This window comes from Malus sylvestris, chromosome 5 (assembly GCF_916048215.2).
Source record: "Malus sylvestris chromosome 5, drMalSylv7.2, whole genome shotgun sequence".
Lineage (NCBI taxonomy): Eukaryota > Viridiplantae > Streptophyta > Magnoliopsida > Rosales > Rosaceae > Malus > Malus sylvestris.
Window position 1 is genome coordinate 44,572,926 of NC_062264.1, and position 27,778 is coordinate 44,600,703.

At 37.7% G+C, this 27,778-nt stretch overlaps 2 protein-coding genes and 1 long non-coding RNA gene across 23 annotated transcripts in view; 2 read left to right on the top strand and 1 right to left on the bottom strand.

Moving 5' to 3' along the window:
- Positions 1-27,778, top strand: part of LOC126624315 (G-type lectin S-receptor-like serine/threonine-protein kinase At1g61480) — a 72,125-nt gene that overhangs the window by 35,957 nt on the left and 8,390 nt on the right. For 5 of the 21 annotated variants that reach the window (XM_050293368.1, XM_050293364.1, XM_050293365.1 and 2 more), the window contains 11 exons: positions 1,725-1,805; positions 2,213-2,292; positions 2,761-2,839; positions 17,168-17,284; positions 18,331-18,402; positions 20,659-21,852; positions 21,944-22,048; positions 22,172-22,368; positions 22,489-22,699; positions 22,890-23,127; positions 23,235-23,385. In XM_050293368.1, coding sequence (XP_050149325.1) covers positions 1,754-1,805; positions 2,213-2,292; positions 2,761-2,839; positions 17,168-17,284; positions 18,331-18,402; positions 20,659-21,852; positions 21,944-22,048; positions 22,172-22,368; positions 22,489-22,699; positions 22,890-23,127; positions 23,235-23,385 — 2,496 coding nt within the window. In that variant the 5' untranslated portion in view covers positions 1,725-1,753. Of the gene's footprint in view, positions 1-798; positions 863-1,724; positions 1,806-2,212; positions 2,293-2,607; positions 2,840-13,449; positions 14,089-14,214; positions 15,022-15,828; positions 15,911-16,326; positions 16,413-16,860; positions 16,960-17,167; positions 17,285-18,330; positions 18,403-20,658; positions 21,853-21,943; positions 22,049-22,171; positions 22,369-22,488; positions 22,700-22,889; positions 23,128-23,234; positions 23,386-27,778 lie in introns of those variants that run through there. The other 16 variants (XM_050293369.1, XM_050293370.1, XM_050293374.1 and 13 more) reach the window with 15 other exon arrangements.
- On the bottom strand, positions 3,501-5,682 carry LOC126624368 (uncharacterized). Its single transcript, XR_007624080.1, has 4 exons — positions 5,445-5,682; positions 5,276-5,344; positions 4,487-4,546; positions 3,501-3,724 (listed from the first exon to the last, which is right to left on the bottom strand). It is a non-coding gene; the product is annotated as an uncharacterized LOC126624368 (long non-coding RNA).
- On the top strand, positions 8,098-11,598 carry LOC126624331 (G-type lectin S-receptor-like serine/threonine-protein kinase At1g61550). Its single transcript, XM_050293400.1, has 7 exons — positions 8,098-9,511; positions 9,597-9,707; positions 9,831-10,006; positions 10,131-10,341; positions 10,479-10,716; positions 10,821-10,959; positions 11,048-11,598. Exons 1-7 carry the CDS (start codon positions 8,179-8,181, stop codon positions 11,351-11,353), a joined length of 2,514 nt encoding a protein of 837 aa, XP_050149357.1. The 5' UTR covers positions 8,098-8,178; the 3' UTR covers positions 11,354-11,598.

The following is a 27,778-nucleotide window of genomic DNA, read 5'->3' on the forward strand; positions in this document are numbered from 1 at the left end:
GGCCGACTGACGCTCCGTTTCGAAGATGTGACTACGGGACAGAGGTTCAGGGCCGAAGGGGTAGAGGAAGACCTAGGAAAACTTTGGAAGAGACTCTAAGAAAAGACTTAGAGTACTTGGATCTAACGGAGGGCATGACACAAAACCGAGCGCAATGGCGTTCTAGGATTCATATAGCCGACCCCACTTAGTGGGAAAAGGCTTTGTTGTTGTTGTTGTTGTACCTGAGTGCCAGTTTCATAGTGTTTGTTTCCTGCTGTATACCTGCTGTACAGTTTCATTTCTGTTTCTTCATAACTTTCTTGGTCCTGGGATATAGGCAGATTGAGTACAACGAATGTCCAGTGTTCTCTAACTGTTTGGGTATTTGTCATAGGTTGTGTAGTTCAAGAAATTTAAGATTTAGCAATTGGCGGGTTAGATGGAGCTGTTGGGCTTTTACTATCTTTGTAGCAGCTTGCCTAACATTTTTTAGGCTCTACACTCTACCATCCAATTTAATGAAATATTCAAAGATTGGATGGTATTGATTGCAGAAATGAAAAAAAATAGTATGATATTAGAAGGGTGAAAGTAATTCTGTTAGAAGAAGCGGCTAGCATGATGGGTAATATTTGAAGTTTGTATTTTTAAAAGTTTTTCGTTCTGCATTTTTTCTTCTGTCCTTTGTATGTTTGCAGTTAGATCAATGGGTTCAAACCCTTGAACTGAAATTTGTTTGACAGCCTTGAAAGTGTTCGGCTTTTTTGTTCTCTTTAATGTGCACTTTCTTTTGGCAATGGATACATTCTTCAAAAGGAGCGTGTTATTTTGGTTTGTTACTTTGCTAAGGAAACGAGTTGCTCTGTGCTAAAGGAGGATGGTGAGTCGAAATTCTTGGCCCTATTTAAGGTTATCAGATGCTATTCATTGTGATTTGCAAGGTTTCCCAAAATAACAACATTCAAAACAATGGGGTGGTTTCGCTTTTCACAAATTTACATTGGTTGTCATCTGTAAATGTTATATAATGCTGAGTTCCAAACTTTATCTCTGGCATTTTAGTGCGTTTTAGATAGGATACAGTTATGGCCGAATAGCTATGTAATTTTGTTTTTTTTTTCTTTCCTTTCGCTATTATTAGGTGCATAGTACAGGGTAGACAAGCTTAGTGGTTTTCCTAAATGACAAGAAGTTTTGGAATAGAAAACATGATGGGATTTTAGGAACTACCCATGGGCTGTAGTTTTCCCCATTTGTAATTAGCAATTTCTTTAATCATGTTAGTTTGATAGTGTTTCGGTGCTCAGAAAATTTCAGGATTTAAAATATCATGGGTTAGGGGTTTTAAGAAATGCCCAAGTTCTATAGTTTAGCGCCTTTGTTCTTATTAGGATTCTTCAACTTTGATTTGGATCAATTTTGGGTCTGCATGTTGTAATTGAGGTTAAAATTCAAAAGTTTTATAAATCTTTGATTGATTGATCAAGTTTACGGTATAGATGATGTAAGAATTTGTCGCCAAGGGTTTGAGAGAAGGGTGGTTTCACAGGAATTGAAGCTCTGGCTCTCGGTTGTGAGTTCCATAAAGATTTGATTGTGCAAATATACAATGATTTGTATTTTATGTCGGTGATCAAAATGTGATCATAATCAATATTTATATATAGATAAATAACTGAGTTCCAGAGATGGAATAGGTATGAGTGGTTATTGAAATCAGTTCTGTTGTGTTTTTTCTGCAGGAGAAGCAAGAAATTACATTGAAAAAGCCATGCGTAATAAGCGGAAATGTACCACCATTGTGAAAGGGCTGCACCTTTTTGGTGAGCTATCTGTGTATTATATCTTTTGTCTTTCTATTTGGAGATTCTTATTTTAATCCTACCTTAATAGGTAACTGCAATTTACTTTTGGATTTGATTCTTCACTGATGGGATGTTGTGGGGGCGTGATTTGGGGGAGATAGGGGAGGGGGTTGGTTGCAGAGAGAGGGTGAGGGCGGGTGCACGATTAGGGGGACAGAAAGAGAGTTGATTGGGTGCACGGTTTGAGGGTAGGGTTGGGGGAAAGAGTGTGTTGGCTGCAGAGAGAGGGTGGGGTTGAGGGATTGTATCTCTCCCTATGTCAATCTCTTCTTCTTGCATTTACCCTTTCCTTCCATTTGGGGGTTTTGTTTGTAGCCTGTGATTCTACGTGTGGTTGTTTAATTTAGTTTTGTTTTCAATTTCAGGAGACCCTAGTTTTTTATTTTTTGGGGCTTTTGTTTGCAGCCTCCAAAGCTGTCTCTGCTCACACCCTATGATAGCAGTGGTGAGCTTCCCTTTCAAAGATTCATTCTTTCCAATATTTAGGGATTATGAAGTGATTTCTCTGCTTAATTTGGGATTGGGGTTACTTTTTTCTTATAATAAAAATCTCTGTATGCCACCTGGAAGCTTCCCTTTCAAAGATTCCTTTTTTGCAGTATTTAGGGATTATGAAGTGATTTCTCTGCTTAATTTAGGATTGGGGTTACTTTTTTTTTATAACACAAAAACTGTGCATGCCACCTGGAATAGTAATTGGGTTTTGGGGTTTGTTGCAATGAAGGATTTAAGATTTTCCCATTATAATTGTGGTGTTTAGGTTTTTGAAACTTGGGCTTTTCCCGATGTATTATGGTGTTTAATGTTTATTAGTATTTTTTGGGTATTTAATCTTCTCTTTTCGATTACCAAGTTGAAGTTTGTAATTAATTTTTGTTGATTTGATTTGTGAGTTTTGTAAAAAATGAAGCAGAGTTCATGGTCAAGAGGGAAAGAAAGCACAGATTCCGGTTCACAATTGAACAGTCTGCAATTAAATTCAGAGATTGTTGGTTAAGCTTTCGCTTTCTTCTATGTATAATCTATGTATAATTTATTTGAGAAGTGATATTGGTTGGTGGTTTTGCAAGAGATGATGTCAAATTCATATTTGGACTAAGAAAATAATATGCATGTTTGCTAAAGTCATAGATTTGCTTTCGACTCCCCTCCAATTGATATTTCGAGCTGATTGAATTTTGTTTTGGTGTTTAATTTCAGGACTTCTCAGGTTGATTGCGACCTGAGTAATCAGAAAAAAAAAAAGGGAAAGAAGTGATTCAATCGGAAATTGCTCTTCAACAAAAATCCAAAATTGCTCTTCAACAAGTGGGTCAAGTGTAAAGTCATTCAATCGGTTCTTTTATATTCCTGGCTTTTATTTGCATATGTTTTTATTTCTCATATTTTCATTTTTGTGCAATTAATTTACTACTGTGTAAATATATTGGAAGATTATTTTTGAAGTGAAAATTGCCTTTTTTTTTCTTCTCATCTGTAGTGTGTGCTCATGAAAACCACACGTGTTCATTTTTTCCCTTAAGTTTAATGAATACATGTGATGCATGTGGGAATCCTGATACATGTGATACTGACATGCCCCGACCCTGATATTCCCCGAATACCAAGATAGACACGTGCTGGCCGACACCCGAGGGTGACAAAAGCCATTAATTGATACAAAAGCTAAGAATAAGAAGTAAATAAATGTTAGAAATTTAAAATACAATGAAATAATAACTTAGGAACGTGCTCAGAGCATACAACTAAACCTAATCATTAAGAAGAATTAAGATAAAATTTAATGAATAAAGGAGTGAGTCCTACATTCGAGAGGATCTGAAGATGCTGCTGCGGAAGTGTCTTGACGCTGAGATTATGTGCCTTGATTCTAAGTCCTGAATGGGGGCGCAAAACAAAGGTGAGTGGACCAAGTTTATATATATAATAATAATAAAACAGTTATCAACATACTAACCCCCAAAGTTTATATAATGAAAACTACTAGCATAATAAATGATGGATTTAATAAAAAGCCTAGCATGCCAAAAATATCTCAAGAGCCATATTGCGGAATCTCATCGCAGAAATCAAAACAGTAAACGTCTCATAAATCGTCTCGTAAGCGCGGTGTGCTGCTAGAAAGATTACTGAATAAATATATCTCCCAGCCCAATGCCTGCTGCGTGGTCTCTGCGCCCGTAGCCAGAGATTACCAACTCCCGGCCCAATACCTGTTTCATGTCCCTCAGCCCGTAGCTAGGGATTATTTCTCCCGGCCTAAATGCCAACACTAGATCCTCGCCCCAGGCAGCATAGTGTCCTCTAGGTACGCACAAATAGTTACGCCTCTCTTAAATAACCACTTCATAGCATAGTTACCGATCATCGTCTACACTATAAAGAGGGGTTCAAAAACATGTTCTAGCATCCTATCGTCATCTATCAGATAGCCTACCAGTTCATGGTTTTAATAGAAAATACGATATATTAAAATATAGCTCAATATAGGCTAACAATTAATTCCTCACCAAAACACGAGACGATAATCAATATATTAAATCATCAGGCTTCACATAAATCAAATCATAAATCTGTCATGCATATCATTTATGCAATTAAATTATCAAATCATGTAATTTTAGAAATGGTCCACTCACAGTACTTAGTTGCCAAAAGCTGCGCCACTAGCGAAGACAGAAACGTCACAATAATTGCCCCTAAGCACATAAAGAGTCCAATAAATAAAACTATATAATAACAATTGAATTTGGGAAAACGGACATTGGAAACGGATTCAGAACGTTGTTTTACCCTAAGAAAGGTCCCGGACGAAAACCCAAAAAGTCAACCCTAAAGTCAACGTTGACCGGAGGTCGACGGTCAAATTAGGTCTAACGGGTTTTAGGCTTGAAATCCGGATTAAGGTTTAGGTTAAATAGGATTAGGATCTATTGGGTTTTGGAATTCTAAGGTTATTGGGTTAAAAGGGTTTAGGGTGAAAATGTTTTAGGGTGAAGAAGAGGGGTTTGGGCTTAAACCCAAACCCACACTCACACACACACAAACACACACACGGGCTGCACAAAGGCAGGCCCTCACTATACACACACATACACACAAAGGCCCTAAGGCCTTATTAAAAGGGCTGGGCTTAGAGCCCCTTAACCAAATACCGGCCCAAGGCCATTCTAAATAAGGCCCGAGGCCTTTGGGTTTTAAAAACACATAACTAAAAATAAAAAGGATGTGGGCTGGGGTACTGGGTTGGTCCAAAACGGGCTAAGGCCCGTGGTGTTCTAAATGGCCTGAAAGGCCTGGGGTTTTGCCGAAGAAGAAGGCCGGAAAACCACCCAACTTTAAACAGCTATAACTTTGTCACTACTCAACGAAATCAACCGAGGAAAAAACAAAAGTTCTAGCCCTTGAAGAGACAAAGAGAATGGTACCTCACACGACGTCTAACTCGCCGTGGTTTGGCCGGAAAATGCCTCGAAAGCCGTCGGACTCGCCGGAAACTGGTAAGATTCAAATGAGTATAACTTCTTCAATACTCAACGAAATTGAGTGAAACAAAAAGGAAAGTTATAGTACTCGACGAGACGAACAGATTGATACCTTGCACGCTGGCCAAATCGCCATGGTTTGGCCGGAAATGGCCTTGAAAGGAGCGGTGCTCGCCGGAGCTCGTGTACGGGGCTTCGTGGTTCGACTTTCAAGATGCCAATACTATGGTTGAGTTCGTAGCGATGAGATAAAGACGATGGTGATGTTTGTTGGTAAGAAAAACTCTCGGATGGGTTGAGATAGAGAGAGCCGAGAGAGTGAGGGAAAGAGAGTTGCGGGAAAGGTGAGGCAGAAGAGAGAACTGAGAGAAGAGAGAGGGAGACCAGAAAATCAATAAAATAAAACAAGGTGGGCCCTACGGGCTCACCAATTAAGGCTTTAAAATAATTTTTAAATAAAAAGGTTTTGGGGTGTTTCAGATACAGCCTACCTGTGTATCAGACGGGTGCACTGAAACACCATGTGTTCATTTTTGAAAGGATAATGCTTAAAGTGTTTTGCACATTGTTTGAAAGTTTTTACCGATGATTAGACTAATAAATTATCAACATTCTCTAAATGGGATTTCACATGATATCAAGTAACCCCTAATACTTGGAATTGAATAGTATTTTCGGAAAATAAACACCCTTTTGTGTGAGTTTGTATACAGGATTTATTTTCTTTGTGTTTCATGAGTGTAAATTGTTAGTAATTTTCAATATTCCTTGACTTTTTAATCTGCAAAATCAAATTACTCATGGAATTTATAGCATACAATCAGTTTCTTTTTAGTTGGGTTTAGATGATATTGATTGCGCTGTTATAAAGCTCATTTGTAACGTTAGGTTGAAAATCATATCAATAGATTCTTTATTTGGTTGGTTCAATCTGTAACAGATGAGATTTTGTTGGATGTTTCAATCAAAATTTGAACTTTTTGTTTTTTTGTGAAATTATAATGGAATCACAAATCAAGTAAATCTTAGATTTTTGGTTGCATTCATCTTCCCACAACTATTATATTGTCTCTTGATTGGATGAATTTTTATAATTTCCAGGATCTACGATTGCAATGCTTTTGATACATGCATTAAGGAGGGGGCTACAACTCTTATGGAGCTTCTTTGGCATGGTAAGTTGAAGTTGCATGTCATTTTTTTTTTTCGTTCATAGAATTCATTATCTTGCTATCTTGGCAATTAGCAATGTCTGAAAATTGGTAAAAGTATGAATAAATGTGTCGAAATTTGAATCGTACACATGAAAGTGAATTTAACAACTCTAACTTACATTTCTTAATAATTTGATCCGTCTTTCTTTCATTTGTGTTAGAAGAATATATTATGATGTAAAGCTTAAATTTTGGGCACTTAAATATATGTCTTTGTTTTTGGCAATTACAATCACTCGCATGAAAATCCAATTGGATTTGTTCTGGTCTGCAAGAAATTTTCTTTGTTTGATTATTGATTAATTTATGTGGCGGGAGTTTAGTTTTTGCTTTTCTGCCTGTGTATATTTGATTTGAAATGGACAGTTCAGTTTGCTATATATAAATTTGTAATTAAGAAGCTTGAAGGAGAGGTAAATTAGAAACAAAGGAAGGAGTGTGATGGAGTTGATAATTTACGGAGTTTACTTGGATTTCTACATTATGTTCATGGTATTGATAGATCATTGAGACTGACTGTTTGGTTGATGAATCACTAATTTGAAATACTTAATTGTAACTTTTCTTTAATTCCTTTTCCTTTTGTATTTTCATTGGATTCTTTTAATTTTTTTTGCTTGATCTATCTTAAGAATGTTTGCATCTTAATACTTTAAATATGTTAATTTGTCCTCTTTTATGTAAAGTTTTCTCTGATGTGAATATGGCTTTTTCTCAATCTTCAGATGGTGACTATTTGGCAACTTCTGCAAACTTGGCTACTCAGCCTTTGTAATACAAAGCTGAGGATGAGAGGAACCAGATGAGCTAGAATTGGGTTTGTATAATTCTAAATTATTCGTTTCGTTACCGATAGAAAATATGGTTGCCCAATCCAGTTTAGTATTTTCATCGTCTTAAACAACATTTTCCTTTGATATCAGTTTGTTTTGATACCTTATATTTATCTTGGCTCACAGTGTAACCTTTAACGATTGAATTTGTGCGATGGTTTAGTAGTTTTTTCAGAAACTTACTATTCCTGCCAAATGCTCAAATATTATTTCTTCCACGTTTCTGCTTTCCCTTTTTGTGTGTGTTTCCCCCATGTAATGTACCGACCACTTGACACTATGAGTATAATACTGATGGCACAATACGATCTACAAATGAATGCTTTCTTATAGCATGCATATCCATATATAGCGAGCAAAATTTCACTTCATTGGTTCTTAGGTACTACATCGTTTTTTAAATTATTGTGTGTAGAAATTATTTATGTGGTTAAGGTTGATGCATTCAAGTCTGCGCACGGGCATTTTTCCTAGTTTAACCTATATATGTATGTGTGTGTGTGTGTGTGTGTGATATTTTTGGTTTGCAGGAGATCCAACTGCTCTCAGTTCGCCACGTGAGCGAGAAACTAGAGATTCTCATAATGAACGTTAGGTGTGTCCAGAAGGAGCCAAAATCTATGTCAAAGTCTTCTGCATGACTTTGACTGCATTAATTGAAGTTTACCAAGTAGTCTAATATTCTTGCAACGTGAATCATCCACATAGTATTGAGAAATTTCTTTCATCTGAATTTTAGCCCAAAACAGTATTTCAATGTTTGATCGTATTGCTTTTCAGGGAATTTTTAATCATTCAAATGCAATTTAGAACCGAAAGTAGTGTTAGTGCTATGAATTCCTTCATGTTCTTCCTATTCTTCTTCAGCTTGCTTCTTCTGTCACGGCACCATTGTGCCGAAGTTTACGAGATAAGTCCTGCACAACCACCATCAGAGGGACAAACTCTTGTCTCCCCCCGCCATGTTTTCGAATTGGGATTCTTCAGTCCTAATAATAATTCCGGTAATAACAAGTATGTGGGGATATGGCACAAGAGTATTTTTCCTCGAAAAGTTGTATGGGTGGCCAACAGAGAAAAGCCGATTGCAGCTTCAGACACCTTGGCTAGTTTGAGAATAAGCAGCAAGGGGAATCTGGAGCTTGTAGATGGAAAACAGAATCCTCTTTGGTCAACGAATATTTCGGTGCTATCTAATGGTTCAGCTGCATCTCTTTTAGACACCGGAAACTTTGTCGTAAAAGATGATGTCGGAGCTGAGCCGTTGTGGCAGAGTTTTGATTATCCTAGTGACACATTTCTACCAAGTATGCGGCTGGGGTTCAATAGCAAATCTGGAGAGACGAATTTCCTGACTTCCTGGAAAAGTGAGAGTGATCCATCGACGGGGATGTTCATGGTTGGATTGACACCAGAGGTGCCATCACAGATTGTAATTTGGATTAATGGATCAACTCCCTACTGGAGAACCGGGCCATGGGATAAATCAACGTTCATCGGGCTACCAGGTACAAATGATGCATATACAAGTGGATTAAGATTAGATGATAATGCAGAGGAAGGAACAAAGTATTATTCTTATAATTCTTATAATTACGGGGACGTTTTGGAGTACTCAGACATCTCTTCAGACGGTACACTTCAGTTTATGAATTCGGAACATGGAGAGAACTGGATTCTTGACTTTGTAGCACAAAATAATTCATGTGATAAGTATGCAGCATGCGGACCTTTCGGGGTTTGCAAACGTTCTGAATCTCCAAGAAGAATGGAGCAAAGGAAACAGCACAGGAGGGTGTGTGAGGAATGGAGCAAAGGAAACAGCACAGGAGGGTGTGTGAGGCAAACCAAATTGTTTTGTGAGACTCATACAAGTCAGTCAGTTACTTCAAGAAGAAATGAAGACGGGTTTTCGAAGATGACGCAGTTAAAAGTACCAGATTTTCATGAATATATCAAGTTTTCAGATGCACAGAAGTGCAGGACACAGTGCCTAAAAAATTGTTCTTGCCTGGCTTATGCACATGTTGATAACATAGGATGTTTGGTCTGGTCCAAAGACCTTCTTGATATACAGGAATTTGCCTATGGCGGAGAAGATCTTTTTATTCGCCTGGACCGCTCAGAACTAGGTAAATAATAACATTGCTTGTACAGGTCCAATTAGCTAGCTATATGTTTTACACAACTTTTCTGTTACAAAAACAATTTTTTCAGGTGAAGGAAAGCCAATAAAGTTAATTGCCAGCCTCGCAGCAATTTGTTTGATTAGTATCTTGGGTGCCCTAGGGTTCGGTTTCCACAGGTTGCAAGCTAATAATAAAAAGGGTAAGAGAATGAGATGGATGTGATTGATATGAGCAAACTGGCAAAAAATGCTTGGTTTGATCTGAATTTTTTGTTAGTCCGCTGATCTGACTCGGTTTTTGATTCTTATGTTTTCCATATCAGGAAACGCCAGATTAACTGATATAATTGAGAACAGAAGAGACACTCTTCAAGAATATATTGGAAAGCATGATCCATCAGAGCTGTTCATCTATAATTTTGATAGCATATTAATCGCAACGAACAATTTCAGTATCACAAACAAACTTGGGGAAGGAGGATTTGGCCCTGTTTACAAGGTGATTGAGCATTCATTTTTTTCTCTATCTATACTATATTATCACAACAGCTACAAGCCTACATGTATACAACGCAAGATACAGATATGAATCTAATGATTAATCTTTCGCCGGCCTAGTGTAGGGTAAGCTGCAAGAAGGGAAGGAAATAGCGGTAAAAAGACTATCTAGTGGCTCAGGGCAGGGCATGGAAGAGTTCAAGAATGAAGTGCTGTTGATCTCCAAACTCCAACATACAAATCTTGTTAGGATCTTGGGTTGCTGCGTTAAAGACGACGAGAAGTTACTGATTTATGAGTTCATGCCAAACAGAAGCTTGGATACTCTTCTATTCAGTTAGTTTCTTTCACTGGCACTCTTTATGTCTTGCTACAATTTCTTTTCGTTTGCTGTCGCGTTCTTTAACTAAGATATTGGTAATCTCTGTTCTATTTGTTTTAAATTGTACATTTTTAATGGGTATTGTGATTAGATCCAACACAGAGAGCAGTGCTTGATTGGGGTAGACGCTTCAATATTATTCAGGGTGTCGCTAGAGGACTTCTTTATCTCCATCGTGATTCCTGTTTGAGAGTAATACATAGAGATTTGAAAGTCAGTAACATTCTCTTGGATGAGAAAATGAACCCAAAAATTTCAGATTTTGGATTGTCACGAATCGTTGAAGCGGCACAAAGTCTAGCAAATACTCACAAGATTGTGGGAACACTGTAAGCATCATTTATTTTCCTATTCTTGGAAGAACATTTTTCTTAAGACAGTACACAAAGAAGCAATATTATAGCCAAATACTAATTAATGAATTGCTTGTCAGTGGTTATATGTCTCCGGAGTATATATTTTCTGAAAAATCTGATGTCTATAGCTTCGGTGTCTTGCTATTGGAGATTATTAGGGGCAGGAAGAGTACCAGCTTCTATCACAACGAAGAACAGCTAGGCTTCCTATCTTATGTAAGCTCACATTCTAAATCTGATAAATTTTGAAGTTTATGAGCAGATCAGTTTAGAAATTGTAGCCAATATATATGAATTTTGTCAGGCATGGCACTTATGGAATGAAGGCAGGGGATTGGAATTTGTAGATGAAGTGTTGGCCGATTCTTATTCCTCATCAGAAGCAACGAGATGCATGCATATCGGGCTTCTTAGTGTGCAGGACAAGGCTGCAGATAGGCCTACCATGCTGGATGTAGTTTTCGCGCTAAGTAATGAGAAGGATCTTCCACCACCTAAGCAGCCTATATTTACAAATTTCGAAAACTCATCAGTCTATGATCCTCACCCACATGACAACAACATTTTCTCTGTGGATAACGCTACCATAACAATGATTGCAGGACGATAAGCAATCCCATACCGTCGCATCACAATGCGATTTCGACCATTATTTTGAAAAGTTTTTACACCTATAAGTTAAGGTTAGTTTGATATTGTTGTGCTTTAAAAAAAAATATTTTTGTTGTACTGTGAAAATAAACAATCATAAAATAAAACAGTAATGTGTTTGTTAAACTATAGTTATAAAAGTAGTTTTGGCAAAAAAAAACAATGTTACAATGTTTAGTAAATCTTTATGTAAAACAGCTGTGATTGTGTAAAACGATAAAAATGACACAGTACTACATGTGCTATTAATTTAATTGCTTGACAAACAATGTGACACGTTCCGACCCTGATATTCCCCGAATACCAAGATAGACACATGCTGGCCGACACCCGAGGGTGACGAAAACCATTAATTGATACAAAAGTTAAGAATAAGAAGTAAATAAGGGTTATGAATTTAAAAATACAATGAATTAATAATTTAGGAACGTGTTCAGAGCATACAACTAACTAGAGCTTTAAAAGAATTAATATAAAATTTAATAAATAAAAGGATGTGGGTCCTACACCGAGAGGACTCGAATATGCCAAAGCGAAAGCGTTGACGTCGGATTGTATGCCTCGATTCTAAATCCTGAAAGGGGGCGCAAAACAAGGATGAGTGGACCAAGTTCATATATATATATATATATATAATACAAAAACAGTTATGAACATACTAACCCCCAGATTTATATATAATGAAAACTACTTGCATAATAAGTGATAGGTTTTTCTGAAACTCTAGCATGCCATAAAACATCTCAACCGTTATAACGCGGAAAAACACCATATAAATCATCGCGTAAATCATCTCGTAAATCGTCTCGTAAGCGCGGTGTGCTGCTGGTAAGATCACTAAAAAGACTCTCAAATTCTCTCCGTGTGAGAGTTCCTTCTCTCTTCTTGAGAGTCTTTTCCACAATCTGTGTGAGTGATTTCCCCACCGTATAACATTGTTGCCGACGATCCTTGCTGTGGCGGGGGTTGGAGGAAAGCTTTTCATTTCGTTGTCTATTTCTGAGTTTTTACGTTAATTTTTCTCCCCAGTTCTTCCTGATTCAACCAAAATGTTTCTACCCAAAGCATGTCTTCCCCAAATACTTTCAATTCGATTTGCAGTTAGATTTCAACGCAAATTTTTGCGATCTTTTGAGAGGGTGCGTAGAGCTCTGGTGGACTCATCGGCTCGGGTGTTTATAACACCACCTCCCTCTCTCTGTCTGCCTTTGATGGCATTGTTGTTCGGGGTGTTCCCACGTACTTCTTCCACTTTCTGGTTGAGATCGGGGCGATTAGGACGGCTTTCGTGGTTGGGTTCCACGAAGTTGCTCGATTGGATTTGGCTTTGGCTAGAGGATTGGTTCTGGGTTGATCGGGAAAACTTTGAAGGCGGTGGATGTTGGGGTCAAGAAACGTCTTTTGTTTTGTCTCAGTGTTGGGCTCTTTTGTTGAGCTTTGTTGGGCTTGTTGGGAGGTCCATTTGTGTGTAGTGCTTTTTTGTATGTGGGCCTTTCTTTGTAATCTAGTATGTGTTTGAAATAAAATTGTCTCCTTTCTTCGGAAAGGTTTTTCCAAAAAAGAAAAAAAAAGTAGGGGGGGGGAGAACGGCACTGTTCAATTTTACCTCAATTTCATTTTATTTACGAGTTTATCACCGAGCTGATTTTAGCCCAAATTTGGCTTCACTCACAATATTGCCACTGGGCTTAAGAACGGGTCTTCACTCTTTGGGCTGGATCTGGGCTTTGACTCGGGGAGAGAGGGAAGGGCGACAGAAGGGTTGAGAGGGAGAGGTTCGCAGGGATTTCGAGAACAAGGATTGTCTACCCTCCATTTCCAGTGCTGTCCCGTGTCCTCTTGTTTGTGTGGTCACGGTTAAGGCACGTCAACATTTTATATTACTATTTATTTTTGTCAAATTATATCTATAAAAAAAACAATATAAAATACACAAAACAGTGCACCGAAATTGAGGCAGACAATCCTTGTGGTTTTCGGGAGGGACATGCGGGGACAGAAGGGTTGATGCATCGGTCAGAAGGTTGTTGGGGGGGGGGGGGGGGGGGGGAGGAGAGGAGGGGGACAGAGGGAGTGACGGATTGGAGAGAGATGGGAGCTACGGGTACGTGTCGACCATCATCGTAGAAAGGGTGGGGGATGGAAATGCACTTCATCTTCCGTTTGCTTCCTGAAACCCGAAGCTCCGATCTCCCCTCCCAATTTCTTTCATTTTCAACTTTCCCGGGAAACAAACAGAAAATTCCAGAACCCTTCCTGTGCGAGTTCCTATTTCCCTACAATATCACCTCCCCCCGCTCTCTCTCTGTAAATTCCCTAATCCCCCTTCCCAATTTCCTTCCTTTTCAACTTTCCGGAAAACAAACAGAAATTTTCCAGAACCCTTTCTTTGCGACTTCCTATTTCCCTAGAATATCACCCTCTTTCTCTCCCAAAACCCCTAATTCCCATTTCAATTCCATATCTTTCCATCAAATTCACCGTAAAAGATCAGTCTTTCGCGTATGATTTCTTTCTGGGTCCGGTTTTTGAGCCCTGGTGCTTCCGGTATTGCGTAACAAGGCGGAGGGCAATAACGCAAGGTTTGGAATTAGTTTATCGATCGTTGCGGTGGTTAAAAATGCTACCTTGGGGTGGATTGAGTTGTTGTCTGAGTGGAGCTGCTCTTTACCTTCTTGGCAGGAGCAGTGGCAGGTCAGTTTATTCTCTCTGTTTTTCAATATCAAATTAGCTTTACTGATGATCAAATTACACATTTCTAAGTTGTCAATAACTTTTTTTTGTTGGTATGTTGAATTTTGGTGTTTTGTGATTACACAGGGATGCAGAGATTCTTAAATCTGCCACTCGGATTAATCAGTTAAAGGAATTGGGTATTCGCCTTTCTTCGAAACTGAAAGATTAGTTTTTGCTTCATTTTTTTTTGTTTTGGTGCCGTGCTTGAATCAAATGCATTTTCATGTGGAACATTTGGTGGGAGAAGATTTATAGATTTATTTACTTTTCTGGTGATGCCGTTAGTCTGTTTGGATTTGTTCCCTGAAGTAGAGTTGATTTCTACTTTGACTTTTCAGCAAAATTGTTGGATTCCGAAAGTAGATTGCCATTGGTGGTTGTGGTTTCGGGGAGAGTTAACTCTGAAACCCCCATCAAATGTGAGTTCACTGGTTTACAAGGCGTAGTTGTGGGGGAAACAGTACACAAATCATAACTCTAAGGAACATATTTGGATGCTTTCGTTGGTTGTGTTTTCGTGTGATTGGTAATCAACTATATTGTTTATCTTCTTCAGGCATAACAACATTTTTTTGGTAATCAACTATATTGTTTATCAGGTTTGTATTTTTAAAAGTTTTTCGTTCTGCATTTTTTCTTCTGTCCTTTGTATGTTTGCAGTTAGATCAATGGGTTCAAACCCTTGAACTGAAATTTGTTTGACAGCCTTGAAAGTGTTCGGCTTTTTGGTTCTCTTTAATGTGCACTTTCTTTTGGCAATGGATACATTCTTCAACAGGAGTGTGTTATTCCGGTTTGTTACTTTGCTAAGGAAGCGAGTTGCTCTATGCTAAAGGAGGATGGTGAGTCGAAATTCTCGGCCCTATTTAAGGTTATCAGATGCTATTCATTGTGAGTTGCAAGGTTTCCCAAAATAACAACATTCAAAACAATGGGGTGGTTTCTCTTTTCACAAATTTACATTGGTTCATTTGTAAATGTTATACAATGCTGAGTTCCAAACTTTATCTCTGGCATTTTAGTGTGTTTTAGATAGGATGCAGTTATGGCCGAATAGCTATGTAATTTTTTTTCTTTCCTTTCGCTATTATTAGGTGCACAGTACAGGGTAGACATGCTTAGTGGTTTTCCTAAATGACGAGAAATTTTGGAATAGAAAACATGATGAGATTTTTTTAACTACCAATGGGCTGTAGTTTTCCCCATTTGTAATTAGCAATTTCTTTAATCATGTTAGTTTGATAGTGTTTCGGTGCTCAGAAAATTTAAGGATTTAAAATATCATGGGTTAGGGGTTTTAAGAAATACCCAAGTTCTATAGTTTAGCGCCTTTGTTCTTATTAGGATTCTTCAACTTTGATTTGGATCAATTTTGGGTCTGCATGTTGTAATTGAGGTTAAAATTCAAAAGTTTTATAAATCTTTGATTGATTGATCAAGTTTACGGGATAGATGATGTAAGAATTTGTCGCCAACGGTTTGAGAGAGGTTTCACAGGAATTGAAGCTCTGGCTCTTGGTTGTGAGTTCCATAAATATTTGATTGTGCAAATATACAATGATTTGTATTTTATGTCGGTGATCAAAATGTGATCATAATCAATATTTATATATAGATAAATAACTGAAAATTTTAGTTCCAGAGATGGAATAGGTATGAGTGGTTATTGAAATCAGTTCTGTTGTGTTTTTTCTGCAGGAGAAGCAAGAAATTACAATTGAAAAAGCCATGCGTAATAAGCGGAAATGTATCACCATTGTGAAAGGGCTGCACCTTTTTGGTGAGCTATCTGTTGTATTATATCCTTTGTCTTTCTATTTGGAGGTTCTTATTTTAATCCTACCATAATAGGTAAGTGCAATTTACTTTTGGATTTGATTCTTCACTGATGGGATGTTGGGGGCGCGTGATTTGGGGGAGATAGGGGAGGGGGTTGGTTGTAGAGAGAGGGTGAGGGCGGGTGCACGATTAGGGGGACAGAAAGAGAGTTGATTGGGTGCACGGTTTGAGGGTAGGGTTGGGGGAACGAGTGTGTTGTCTGTAGAGAGAGGGTGGGGTTGAGGGATTGTATCTCTCCCTCTTTGTCACATCTCTTCTTCTTGCATTTACCCTTTCCTTCCATTTGGGATTGTGTTGGGGGTTTTGTTTGTAGCCTGTGATTCTACGTGTGGTTGTTTAATTTAGTTTTGTTTTCAGTTTCAAGAGACCCTGGTTTTTTGTTTTTTGGGGCTTTTATTTGCAGCCTCCAAAGCTGTCTTTGCTCACACCCTATGATAGCAGTGGTGAGCTTCCCTTTCAAAGATTCATTCTTTCCAGTATTTAGGGATTATGAAGTGATTTATCTGCTTAATTTGGGATTGGGGTTACTTTTTTCTTATAATAAAAATCTGTGTATGCCACCCGGAAGCTTCCCATTCAAAGATTCCTTCTTTCTAGTATTTAGGAATTATGAAGTGATTTCTCTGCTTAATTTGGGATTGGGGTTACTTTTTTCTTATAACACAAAAACTGTGCATGCCACCTGGAACAGTAATTGGGTTTTGGGGTTTGTTGCAACGAAGGATTTAAGATTTTCCCAATATAATTGTGGTGTTTAGGTTTTTGAAACTTGGGCTTTTCCCTATGTATTATGGTGTTTAATGTTTATTAGTATTTTTTGGGTATTTAATCTTCTCTTTTCGATTACCAAGTTGAAGTTTTTAATTAATTTTTGTTGATTTGATTTGTGAGTTTTGTAAAAAATGAAGCAGAGTTCAAAGTCAAGAGGGAAAGAAAGCACAGATTCCGGTTCACAATTGAACAGTCTGCAATTAAATTCAGAGATTGTTGGTTAAGCTTTTGCTTTCTTCTATGTATAATCTATGTATAATTTCTTTGAGAAGTGATATTGGTTGGTGGTTTTGCAAGAGATGATGTCAAATTCATATTTGGACTAAGAAAATAATATGCATGTTTGCTAAAGTCATAGATTTGCTTTTGACTCCCCTCCAATTGATATTTCGTGCTGATCGAATTTTGTTTTGGTGTTTAATTTCAGGACTTCTTAGGTTGATTGCGACCTGGGTAATCAGAAAAAAAAAAAAAGGGAAAGAAGTGACTTTCTGGAGGAGAGTCCGACAATACCAAACAAAAATCCAAAATTGTTCTTCAACAAGTGGGTTAAGTGTAAAGTCATTCAATCGGTTCTTTTATATTCCCGGCTTTTATTTACATATGTTTTTATTTCTCATATTTTCATTTTTGTGCCATAAATTTACTACTGTGTAAATATATTGGAAGATTATTTTTGAAGTGAAAATTGCCTTTTTTTTTTTTGGGAACTTTAACGAAAAGCACTCGGTACTGTTCACTTTAACGAAAAACCACATTTTTACACTAAAAAGTCAATCCTGGTACTATTCATTTTACCCTTTATTTTGTCCTTATCATTAAAAGTCAAAAGTCATTTTCATTAGTTTTTTTTTTCTTTTTCTTTCTTCTCATCTGTAGTGTGTGCTCCATGAAAACCACACATGTTCATTTTTTTTCCTTAAGTTTAATGAATACATGTGATGCATGTGGGAATCCTGATACATGTGATACAGTCCACCTGTGTATCAGACGGGTGCACTGAAACACCCTATGTTCGTTTTTGAAGTGATAAAACTTAAAGTGTTTTGCACATTGCTTGGAAGTTTTTACTGATGATTAGGCCAATAAATTATCAACATTCTCTAAATGGGATTTCACATGATATCAAGTAGACCCAAACACTTGGAATTGAATAGTATTTTTGGGAAATAAACACCCTTTTGTGTGAGTTTGTATGCTGGATTTATTTTCTCTGTGTTTGATGAGTTTAAATTGTTTAGTAATTTTCAATATTCTTTGACTTTTTAATCTGCAAAATCAATTTACCCATGGAATTTATAGCATACAATCAGTTTCTTTTTAGTTGGGTTTAGATGATATTGATTGCACCGTTATAAAGCTCCTTTGTAAAGTTAGGTTGAAAATTGTATCAATAGATTCTTTATTTGGTTAGTTCAATATGTAACAAATGAAATTTTGTTTGATGTTTCAATCAAAATTTGATCTTTTTTTTTTTGTGAAATTATAATGGAATCACAATCAAGTATATCTTAGATTTTTGGTTGCATATTCACCTTCCCACAACTATTATATTGTCTCTTAACTGGATGGATTTTTATAATTTCCAAGATCTACGGTTGCAATGCTTTGATAGATGCAGTGAGGAAGGAGCTACTACTCTTATAGAGCTTCTTTGGCATGGTAAGTTGAAGTTGCATGTCTTTATTTTTTCGTTTATAAAATTCATTATCTTGCTATCTTTAGCAATGTCTGAAAATTGGTAAAAGTATGAATAAATGTGTCAAAGTTTGAATCGTACACATGAAAGTGAATTTAACAACTCTAACTTACATTTCTTAATAATTTGATCCGTCTTTTAGATTTCACTTCATTAGTTCTTAAGTACTACACTGTCTTTTAAATTATTGTGTGTGAAAATTATTCATATGGTTAAGGTTTGTGCATTCAAGTCATTCAGTAACGCGTGAGCTTTTTACTAGTTTTTTGCTATTTCAGCTAGCCAAATGACAGAAACTCCTACATCTAGTCAATTTATCATAAGCATCTCCAACACTTACAGTTATTTTAATAAAAAAAAATTGAACTAATTTATTATTTAAAATCCTCATCTTTTTATGTTTTATTATCATAATTAAAATCAGCCCACCATCTTCCTAGAAGCACCTCTCAAACCCTCTTTCTCTCACGTGAGTTGTTAGGTTTGGACCGTTTGGTTAATAGACTAGTCGTAGCCTTAGTTTATCAGTACTGTACATTAATTTGTCAGATTGTTAAAATTGGTTTTAGTCAGAGTTCGTGTCGAAGCTTCTTTCATCGTATAAAACACAGATGTAAACTTATATCATTTATTGAATGAAAGTATCCAGTTTTATAATCTCAGCCGTTGAAATAAAATGTCAAACTGGAAATTTCTGTCACGTCTTATGCTGCTGAGATTCAATAGACGAATTTCTTGACTTCGGGGAAAAGCGAGTGATCTTTGTTGGATTGACACCAGAGGTGCCATCACAAGCTGTAGTTTGGATTAGTGGATCGAAAACTCCCTGCTGGCGAACCAGGCCGTATCTGATCCTCAACCGTAGTACGTTAATTTTCTCCCCAAATGAAGCTACCGGATAATAATGATCGTAGGACGGTAGGGAATTCTTGCATCACAATGCAACGACTTTCCGGTCATTCCAAAATGTGATATATAATTTTTCTCTTTATTAAGATTGCGCCGAATCCGCTAGAACAAAGTGAGATTGGTTAAAATTGACGAACAAGGATCCTCTCTTGATCTTTTTTGTGGGGATTCGGAGAATCAATCAATCTTGTCTGTTTATTGATTGATTAGATCCTCTCCGGATCCTCAGTGAATTAGATACTATTTATATTTAATTTTAAATTTTAAATTTAAAATGATTTCTAACCGTACGATGTACGATAAACGGACACCATTGATTGATCCTCCGGATCCCCACAAAGAGGATCCGGAGAGGATCCTTGTCCAAAATTGACTATTCTACCATTTCTTTGTTCATTAGTTAGGTTGGGCAAAGTTCATTGTAAGCTGCTGGTTTTCGGGCAATTTCAGATGTGAGCTTATTATTAGTTACTGAACGAGAATACAGATTTTTTTTTTAATTTTTTTTTTTTGGAAAACCTCGGCGGGACGAGGTAAATTTATTGATAGGAAAAAAGAAGTTACACCTAGTTAGGAAAAACATAAACCTTACCCCTCATTGAATAAGAAAAACGAAATACAAAGAGGGTGGGGGACATACACTTTACCCCTTTTGAAAAAGAAAATACAGGAAAAAAAAAGGGACATAGAATTTTATAATCTCGGCTATTCAAGCAAAATTAATTTCAAACTATCTAAGAAGAATGAGATTACGAAGATAAATAGCACCGGAAAACACTTGTTTAATGTAGATCGTTGATGTTGTATTCGTCAGATGCATCTCGCTAATTCACTGAAAAAACATCTTCTTAACGTTCTGATCCAATGCTATTGCACATTTAGTCAAATTGACTCTATGATATTAATAACTGATTTACTGGTCATATAAGCAAGATTTTTATAGGATTATCACATCTAGAAGTAGCCGAAGACTAATTCAAAGTTCTTTCTGCTGGTGATTATTTTTTTGCTGCTCAATCTCCTCCAAGGATTATCATCATTAATCAATTAATGGCCACATCATCAATACCTAGTGTAACATTAAAGGTAAACCCCAACCGGGGAGGGGACTTCGCCGCCTGGAAAGTCAATTCGTTGGCATTGGTACAATTTTTTTCACAACAGACACAGTTTTTTTCTTCTGAATTTTAGAACCGAAAGTGCTTTTAGTGCTATGAATTCCTCCATGTTCTTCCTATTGTTCTTAAGCTTGCTTTTGACACAGCATTATTGTGCTGAGGTATATAACATAACTTCTTTGCAACCATTAGCGCAGGGACAAACTCTTTTCTCCCCCAGCCACATTTTCGAATTGGGTTTCTTCAGCCCCAACAATTCCGAAAATAAGTATGTGGGAATATGGCACAAGAATATGTTTCCTCGCAAAGTTGTGTGGGTTGCCAACAGAGAAAAGCCGCTTGCAGTTGCAGACGCCTTGGCTAGTTTAGCGATTAACAATGGGAAACTTGAGCTTGTAGATGGGAAACAGAAATCTATATGGTCAATCAATATTCCGGAGTCATCGTATAGCTCAGCTGCAGTTCTTTTAGACACTGGAAACCTCGTTGTTGCGGATGATAGAGGAGCTCAATTATGGAAGAGCTTTGATTATCCTGGTGACACATTTCTTCCTGGAATGTTGATGGGATTTGATAGTCAATCTGGAAAGCAGAATGTCTTGACTGCCTGGAAAAATTTGAACGATTCATCAAGAGGGTTATTCTTGGTTGAATTGGCACCACAGATCCCAGCTCAGATATTCGTTCGGATTAACGGATCAACTCCCTGCTGGAGAAGCGGTCCATGGGATAAATCAAAGTTCATAGGCATACCCGAAATGGATGATCAATATCTTAGTGGTCATATGGTGCTTGATTATGAGCAACAGGGAGCAGCGTCCTTTTTCTGCAGTAGTGCATATAACAAAAGTTTGGTATATATGGATATCTCTTCAAACGGTAGACTGAAGACTATGGTATCGGAACATGGTGAGAACTGGCGTATTAACTGGGAGGCCCAAAGGACTCCATGCGACTATTATGGAACATGTGGACCTTTTGGGGTTTGCAAAGTTACTGATTCTCTAACAACTCCAATCTGCAAGTGTTTGAAAGGGTTCGTACCCAAGTCACTTGAGGAATGGAGTAAGGGAAACACGACAGGAGGGTGCGTGAGGAAAGCCAAATTGTTTTGTGAGAGTAACACAAGTCAGCCAGTTGCTTCAGGAGGAAAAGAAGACGGGTTTCTAAAAATAGAAAGCGTAAACCCACCAGATTTTCATGAGTATATTTTGAATATGGATTTTCAAGGCTGCAGGACGCAGTGCCAAAATAATTGTTCTTGCCTGGCTTATGCATTTGTTACCAATATAGGTTGTTTAATCTGGTCCCAGGACCTTTTAGATATTCAGCAGTTTTCCACTGGCGGAGTGGATCTCTTTATTCGCCTAGCTGATGCCGAATTTGGTAAGTGATGGTATCCACTTGCACAACTCTATTAAGCAATATACCTTCTTTTCTATCTTGAATAACAGTAATACAAATTCATTTTTTTCAGGCGAAGGAAAGCGAACAAAGTTAATTGTCAGCCTTACATCTATATGTTTTATCAGTATTGCTGCAGTAGTGTTCGGTTTGCACAGGTTACGCGCTAAACAAAAGGGTAAGATAATGAAATAGAGGCATGTAATCAATGTATTAACACGATCTCTGTATTAACCAAATCAGTATAACTTCGTTGTTGTTTCTCTGAATCTGAATTTGGTTGTTATATTTGCAAAATCAGGAAACATCAAAGTAACAACAATGCGCAGTGAATTGAATGACATGACTAAGAATTCAAGGGACACTATCGAAGAACTTATAAGAAAACATGATCCATCAGAGCTTAAAATCTATGATCTTGATAGCATATTAATTGCTACGAGCAATTTCAGCATCAACAACAAACTTGGGGGAGGAGGATTTGGCCCCGTTTACAAGGTGATTATTTTGATTATTTTGCTATTTCTAAAGGGAAATGTAGTATCATGACACTGGCCACAAGCCTACCACCGCGAGATACAGGCATGAATTCAGTGGTTAACTTTTCGTTCTTTTTAGGGAAAGCTACAAGAAGGGAAGGAAATAGCAGTAAAAAGACTGTCTAGTAGCTCGGGGCAAGGCATAGAAGAGTTCAAGAATGAAGTGATGTTGATCTCTAAACTCCAACATAAAAATCTTGTTAGGATCATGGGTTGCTGCATTAAAGATGACGAGAAGTTATTGATCTATGAGTTCATGCCAAACAGAAGCTTGGATACTCTTCTATTCGGTTAGTTTTCTTTCACCAGCCCTCTTTATGTCTTGCTACAATTTCTCCTTGTTACCTATCTTTCAATATCATCTGTTGGTTTCAGTGTCTAGACCTCGAAATCGACTTTAATGTAATATATCAGACCAATCTATACACTGTACTTATGGATGACATTATTGATTACATTTCCAATATGTGCACCGATCAGATCCAATGAGAAGAGGAGTGCTTGATTGGGCTAAACGCTTCAATATTATTCAAGGTGTCGCTAGAGGACTTCTTTATCTCCATCATGATTCCTGTTTGAAGGTAATACATAGAGATTTGAAGGTCAGTAATATTCTCTTGGATGAGAATATGAACCCGAAAATTTCAGATTTTGGACTGGCACGCATTGTTCAAGGGACGCATAATTTAGAAAACACTCAGAAGGTGGTGGGAACTCTGTAAGCATCATTTCTTCCTATTCTCATAATCGTTGTTCACCAACTAATGTTTAACACATAAATAGCACATAATTGTCAGTTAAGTAGTACTGAATTTGCCTGTGCAGTGGCTATATGTCTCCGGAGTATGCCATGAGAGGGATATTTTCTGAAAAATCCGATGTCTATAGCTTTGGGGTCTTGCTATTGGAGATTATTGCCGGCAGAAAGAATACCAGCTCCTTTTACAAGGAACAAGAGCTAGGTATCCTAGCTTATGTAAGTTCCTCTACGAAAACTCATTACAGCAGTTCAGTCTAGCAATTGTAGCCAACATATATAACTTTTTTCAGGCATGGAACTTATGGAATGAAGGCAAGGGATTGGACTTTGTAGATGAAGTATTGGCAGATTCATATTCGGCATCAGAAGTGATGAGATGCATGCATATCGGGCTTCTTTGCGTGCAAAACAATGCTGCAGATAGGCCAACAATTGCAGATGTGGTTTTCATGCTAAGGAGCGAGACAGATTGTGCGCAGCCTAAGCAGCCTACATTCACCTTCCAAAACTCTCTATCTGATCTTCAACCACACCATAACCATGTTTGGTCTGCAAATGAAGCCACCATATCACTTCTCGAAGGACGATAGTAAAAGAATACGTGTTAAAAGAGAACATCCCCAGCTCATTGAAGTCCCTACTCAAATTTACAAGTCAAAAGTCAGAGCGCTGCACTATCTAGAATATCTAAATAAATCTTTTAAGATTGTTGTCATGGAATGTTAGTGAAAAATCTAGAAACAAACCACACGTGGTTGGGGGAATATTTTTGCTCATCACCCTCAAGTGTTGACGATGCTCACCACCCTATTTATTACCATTAGATGAATTTAAATTTTAAGATCTATGTGGTAGATAGACACAAATCTTAAAATTTAACTCATCCAGTGATAAATAGGACTGTTGAGAATCCACCGGCTATTGATAGTGTGCTTTCCTGGAAAATTTTAATTATTCGAGTGTGAATAAGAACCGAAACTACCGTTAATGCTTTGAATTTCTTCATTTTCTTCCTATTCGTCTTCAGCCTGATTCTTCTGTCGTGGCACCATTACGCCGAAGTTTATGAGATAAGTCCTCACAACCATTATCAGAAGAACAAACTCTTAATTTCATTGACAACACTTAGGCCTATCTAGACGTTTTCTTCGGACGGTATACTAAAGTTTATGTATTCGGTACGTGGAAAGAACTGGAATATTGACTGGCTAGGACAAAAGAATTCATGTGAAAAGTACGCAATATGTGGATGTTTTGGGTTTGCAAAGCTTCTGAATCTCCAACGACTCTGATCTGCAAGTGTTTGAAAAGGTTTGTACCGAAGTCACATGAGGAATGGAGCAAAGGAAACAGGGGGTGTGTGAGGCAAAACAAAATTGTTTTGTGAGACTAATACAAGTCAGTCAGTTACTTCGAGAGGAAATAAAGACAGGTTTTTGAAGATGGTGCGGTTAAAAGTACGATATTTTCATGAATATATCACGTCTTCGGACGCAGAAGAGTGCAAAACACAATGCCTAAACAAATTGTCTTGCCTGGCTTATGCATATGCCAATAATATAGGGTGTTTGGTCTGGTAAATTAGGTGTTGTTAATACTCACTGTTGTTTCATTTCTTTGTTCATTAGTTAGCTTAGTCAAAGTTCATTGCAAGCTGTTGTTTTTCTGGCAATTTGTTAGAAGCTTCTTTTTCATTGCAAAACACAGATTTAAGCATATACAGAATTTTATAACCTCGGCTATTCAAATAAAATTAATTTCAAACCATTTAAGAAGCAGCAGATTACAAAGATAAATAGCACTGGAAAACACGTTGTTTAATGTATATTGTTGATGTGGTATTCTTCAAATGCATCTCGCTAATTCACTAAAAAAAGCATCTTCTTAATGTTCTGATTCAATGGTATTGTGACTGCATCTATACACACATTTAGTCGAACTGACTCTATATGGGTGAAGATTACTATATTACTAACTGATTAAATGGTCATATAAGCAAGATTTTTATAGGATTATCACATCTAGGAGTAGCCCTGCTCAATCTCTTCCAAGGATTATCATCATTAATCAATTAATGGCTACATCATCAATACCAAATGCAACGTTAAAGGTAGACCCCAACCGGGGAGGGGCCTCCTCCGCCTGAACAATCAATTTGTTACAAGCCAGCACATGATTTTGTAAGCATTGGTACAATTTTCTTCACAATGGAGTTTCTGCTGTTGTATCTGTTAATATAAAGAAAGATAGAGCGAACACAAATGAAGTTCACTAAGAAGTTCTGCGGTCCATCTGCTACTGGCAGAGTTTTTCTTCTGAATTTTAGAACCGAAAGTGCTTTTAGTGCTATGAATTCCTCCATGTTCTTCCTATTCTTCTTAAGCTTGCTTCTGACACAGCATTATTGTGCTGAGGTAGATAACATAACTTCTTTGCAACCATTAGCACAGGTACAAACTCTCGTCTCTCCCAGCCACATTTTCGAATTGGGTTTCTTCAACACTTCCGAAAATAAGTATGTGGGAATATGGCACAAGAATATTCTTCCACGCAAAATTGTGTGGGTTGCCAACAGAGAAAAGCCTCTTGCAGTTGCAGATGCATTGGCTAGTGTTGAACAAAATATATATATATATATATATATATAAAAAATAAAAAAATATAAAAAAAATATAAAAGAAGTTTGCATCAAACAAACTTCTCAAAAGAAAAGTATTGCCCACGTGAAGTTTTGTTTAGACTTGGAAATCCAAGTCGACAGAGAGAAGAAACAGGAACCAAAAATAAAAGAAAAGAAGATACGTATTTCTTCCTACAAAAGGGGGAAGTAACGGGGAGCAAGATTTCCTATTTTTCTCTGCAAGACGTGGAAGGTTACACAGTTAGTGGGAGAGGTTAAGAGAAAGTGGCGAAAGAGAAGGCCTCTATCTTCCCCACGTAAAAGCTCTAGAGACTCCCTATGATGCCTATAAATAGGCATCAGTCGCAACAAAGAAAAAAAAAAGGGAAACAAGAGAGGAGACGCTGCAGAAATTGAAAAGCACAGAGAAGACAACAGAAAGGCAAAGCAAGAGAGCAAAGGCACAACAAAGGAAAAGAAAGAAGAAGAAGAAATTAAGAGTTACAGGCAAGAACAAAGAGCAGGAGAAACTACACGGCATTTGAAGGTAAAGCCGTTTCATTCTTTTTAATTTTTTTTTTCTGGGTTGGTTCTCTTCTCTGCTTTGTAGGAAGAAAAGAAGCACTTTGCTTCTTCAAACTGTCCCATTCCCCAGAGCAAAAAATGAAGGTAGAGATTCTAAATAAGCAACCCCAGATCCTTTTTCTCTCTCTCTCTGGTTATTCACCAAGACCTACGAAGAAAACTTGGGAAATTTCTCTTCTCTACTCAACCGATGGCAGCAGGTGTTGATGTAGCAACCAAACCGCAACACCACCGCTCTTCAACCGTTGTCTTCAGCAGTCCTTCGGAAGAAGCCCAAGGGCCCCGAGGACGGTGAACTAAGCAATCAAGCAAACCGCAACACCACCACTCTTCAACCGTTGTTTCCGGCAGTCCTTCGGAAGAAGCCCAAGGGCAGTGCCATCCACACTCCGAGGACGGTGAGTGATGTAGTTAGGCACGTGGGTCCAGACCATCAACAAATTCGACAAAGGCTCGTGTGAGAAGATGGCAGCAATGGTTAGTGTGAAGAAGTGAAAGAAAAAATGCAACACCAATCGCCATGAGCCATCCCCACCCCACTGACAGTGGCGAGAATAATCCAAAGCCTTCAGAAAATGTGGAAGACATCCGAAGGCAAGAAAGCCGAGAATTTGGGAAAAGAGAAACGTCCCCAGGTCCAAGGATGTAGCGGAAGTGGTTCTAAAGCTACACTTTAAAACAGATTGCAGAGGCTCAAAGGCTCTCTGTGAAGTTCCTGCATCCATATCCGACGACCGTGCTGTATTATTTGAGACTAGGAAAGTTTGAAGTCTTCAAAGTGGAGGAAAAGTTTGGCATGCCGCCCGTTTTCGTCGAAAGTCAAAGATGGAGGGAGACAAGCAGCAACAACAAAGAAGTGGTGTATCATCCTTCCGTTCTCGCGGATGAACAAGCAACGGTAGAGGAATAAAATAAGGCTGTTATCTTCCTCTCATGGGTCTTCACTACACTACATATTTGAATAAAAACTCTCAAAAAGAAATCAAAGACTTCAGAAGCTCTTCAACCAACCAAAAGCAAAAGGTGTTTAAAACCCTTTTCACTCCGTGGCATGAATCCCACCAAAAAAAAAAAAGTTACTGCAGGAGGGAAACAAATAGATGTTTATTTCCATGTAAAGTCCTACGGGGCTTGGAAGAGATGAAATTCACAGAGAAAGAAAAAAAAAAGCTTGCTGACAACGCCCCAAATCAAATGGGAGAGATACTCACGTGGCAACTGTAAAATGCCATAGCTCTTCAAACATAAAATCATGTGGTTGTTGTAAAATCGGCTGTGGGTGCAGTGGAATAAATGAAACAAGACACAAAATTTACGAAGTTCCTCTACAGTCAGTGTGACTGGAGTACGTCCTCGGGGCAGCAGTGGTGCTTTCATTATAATTTGAAATAATAGGAGTACAAA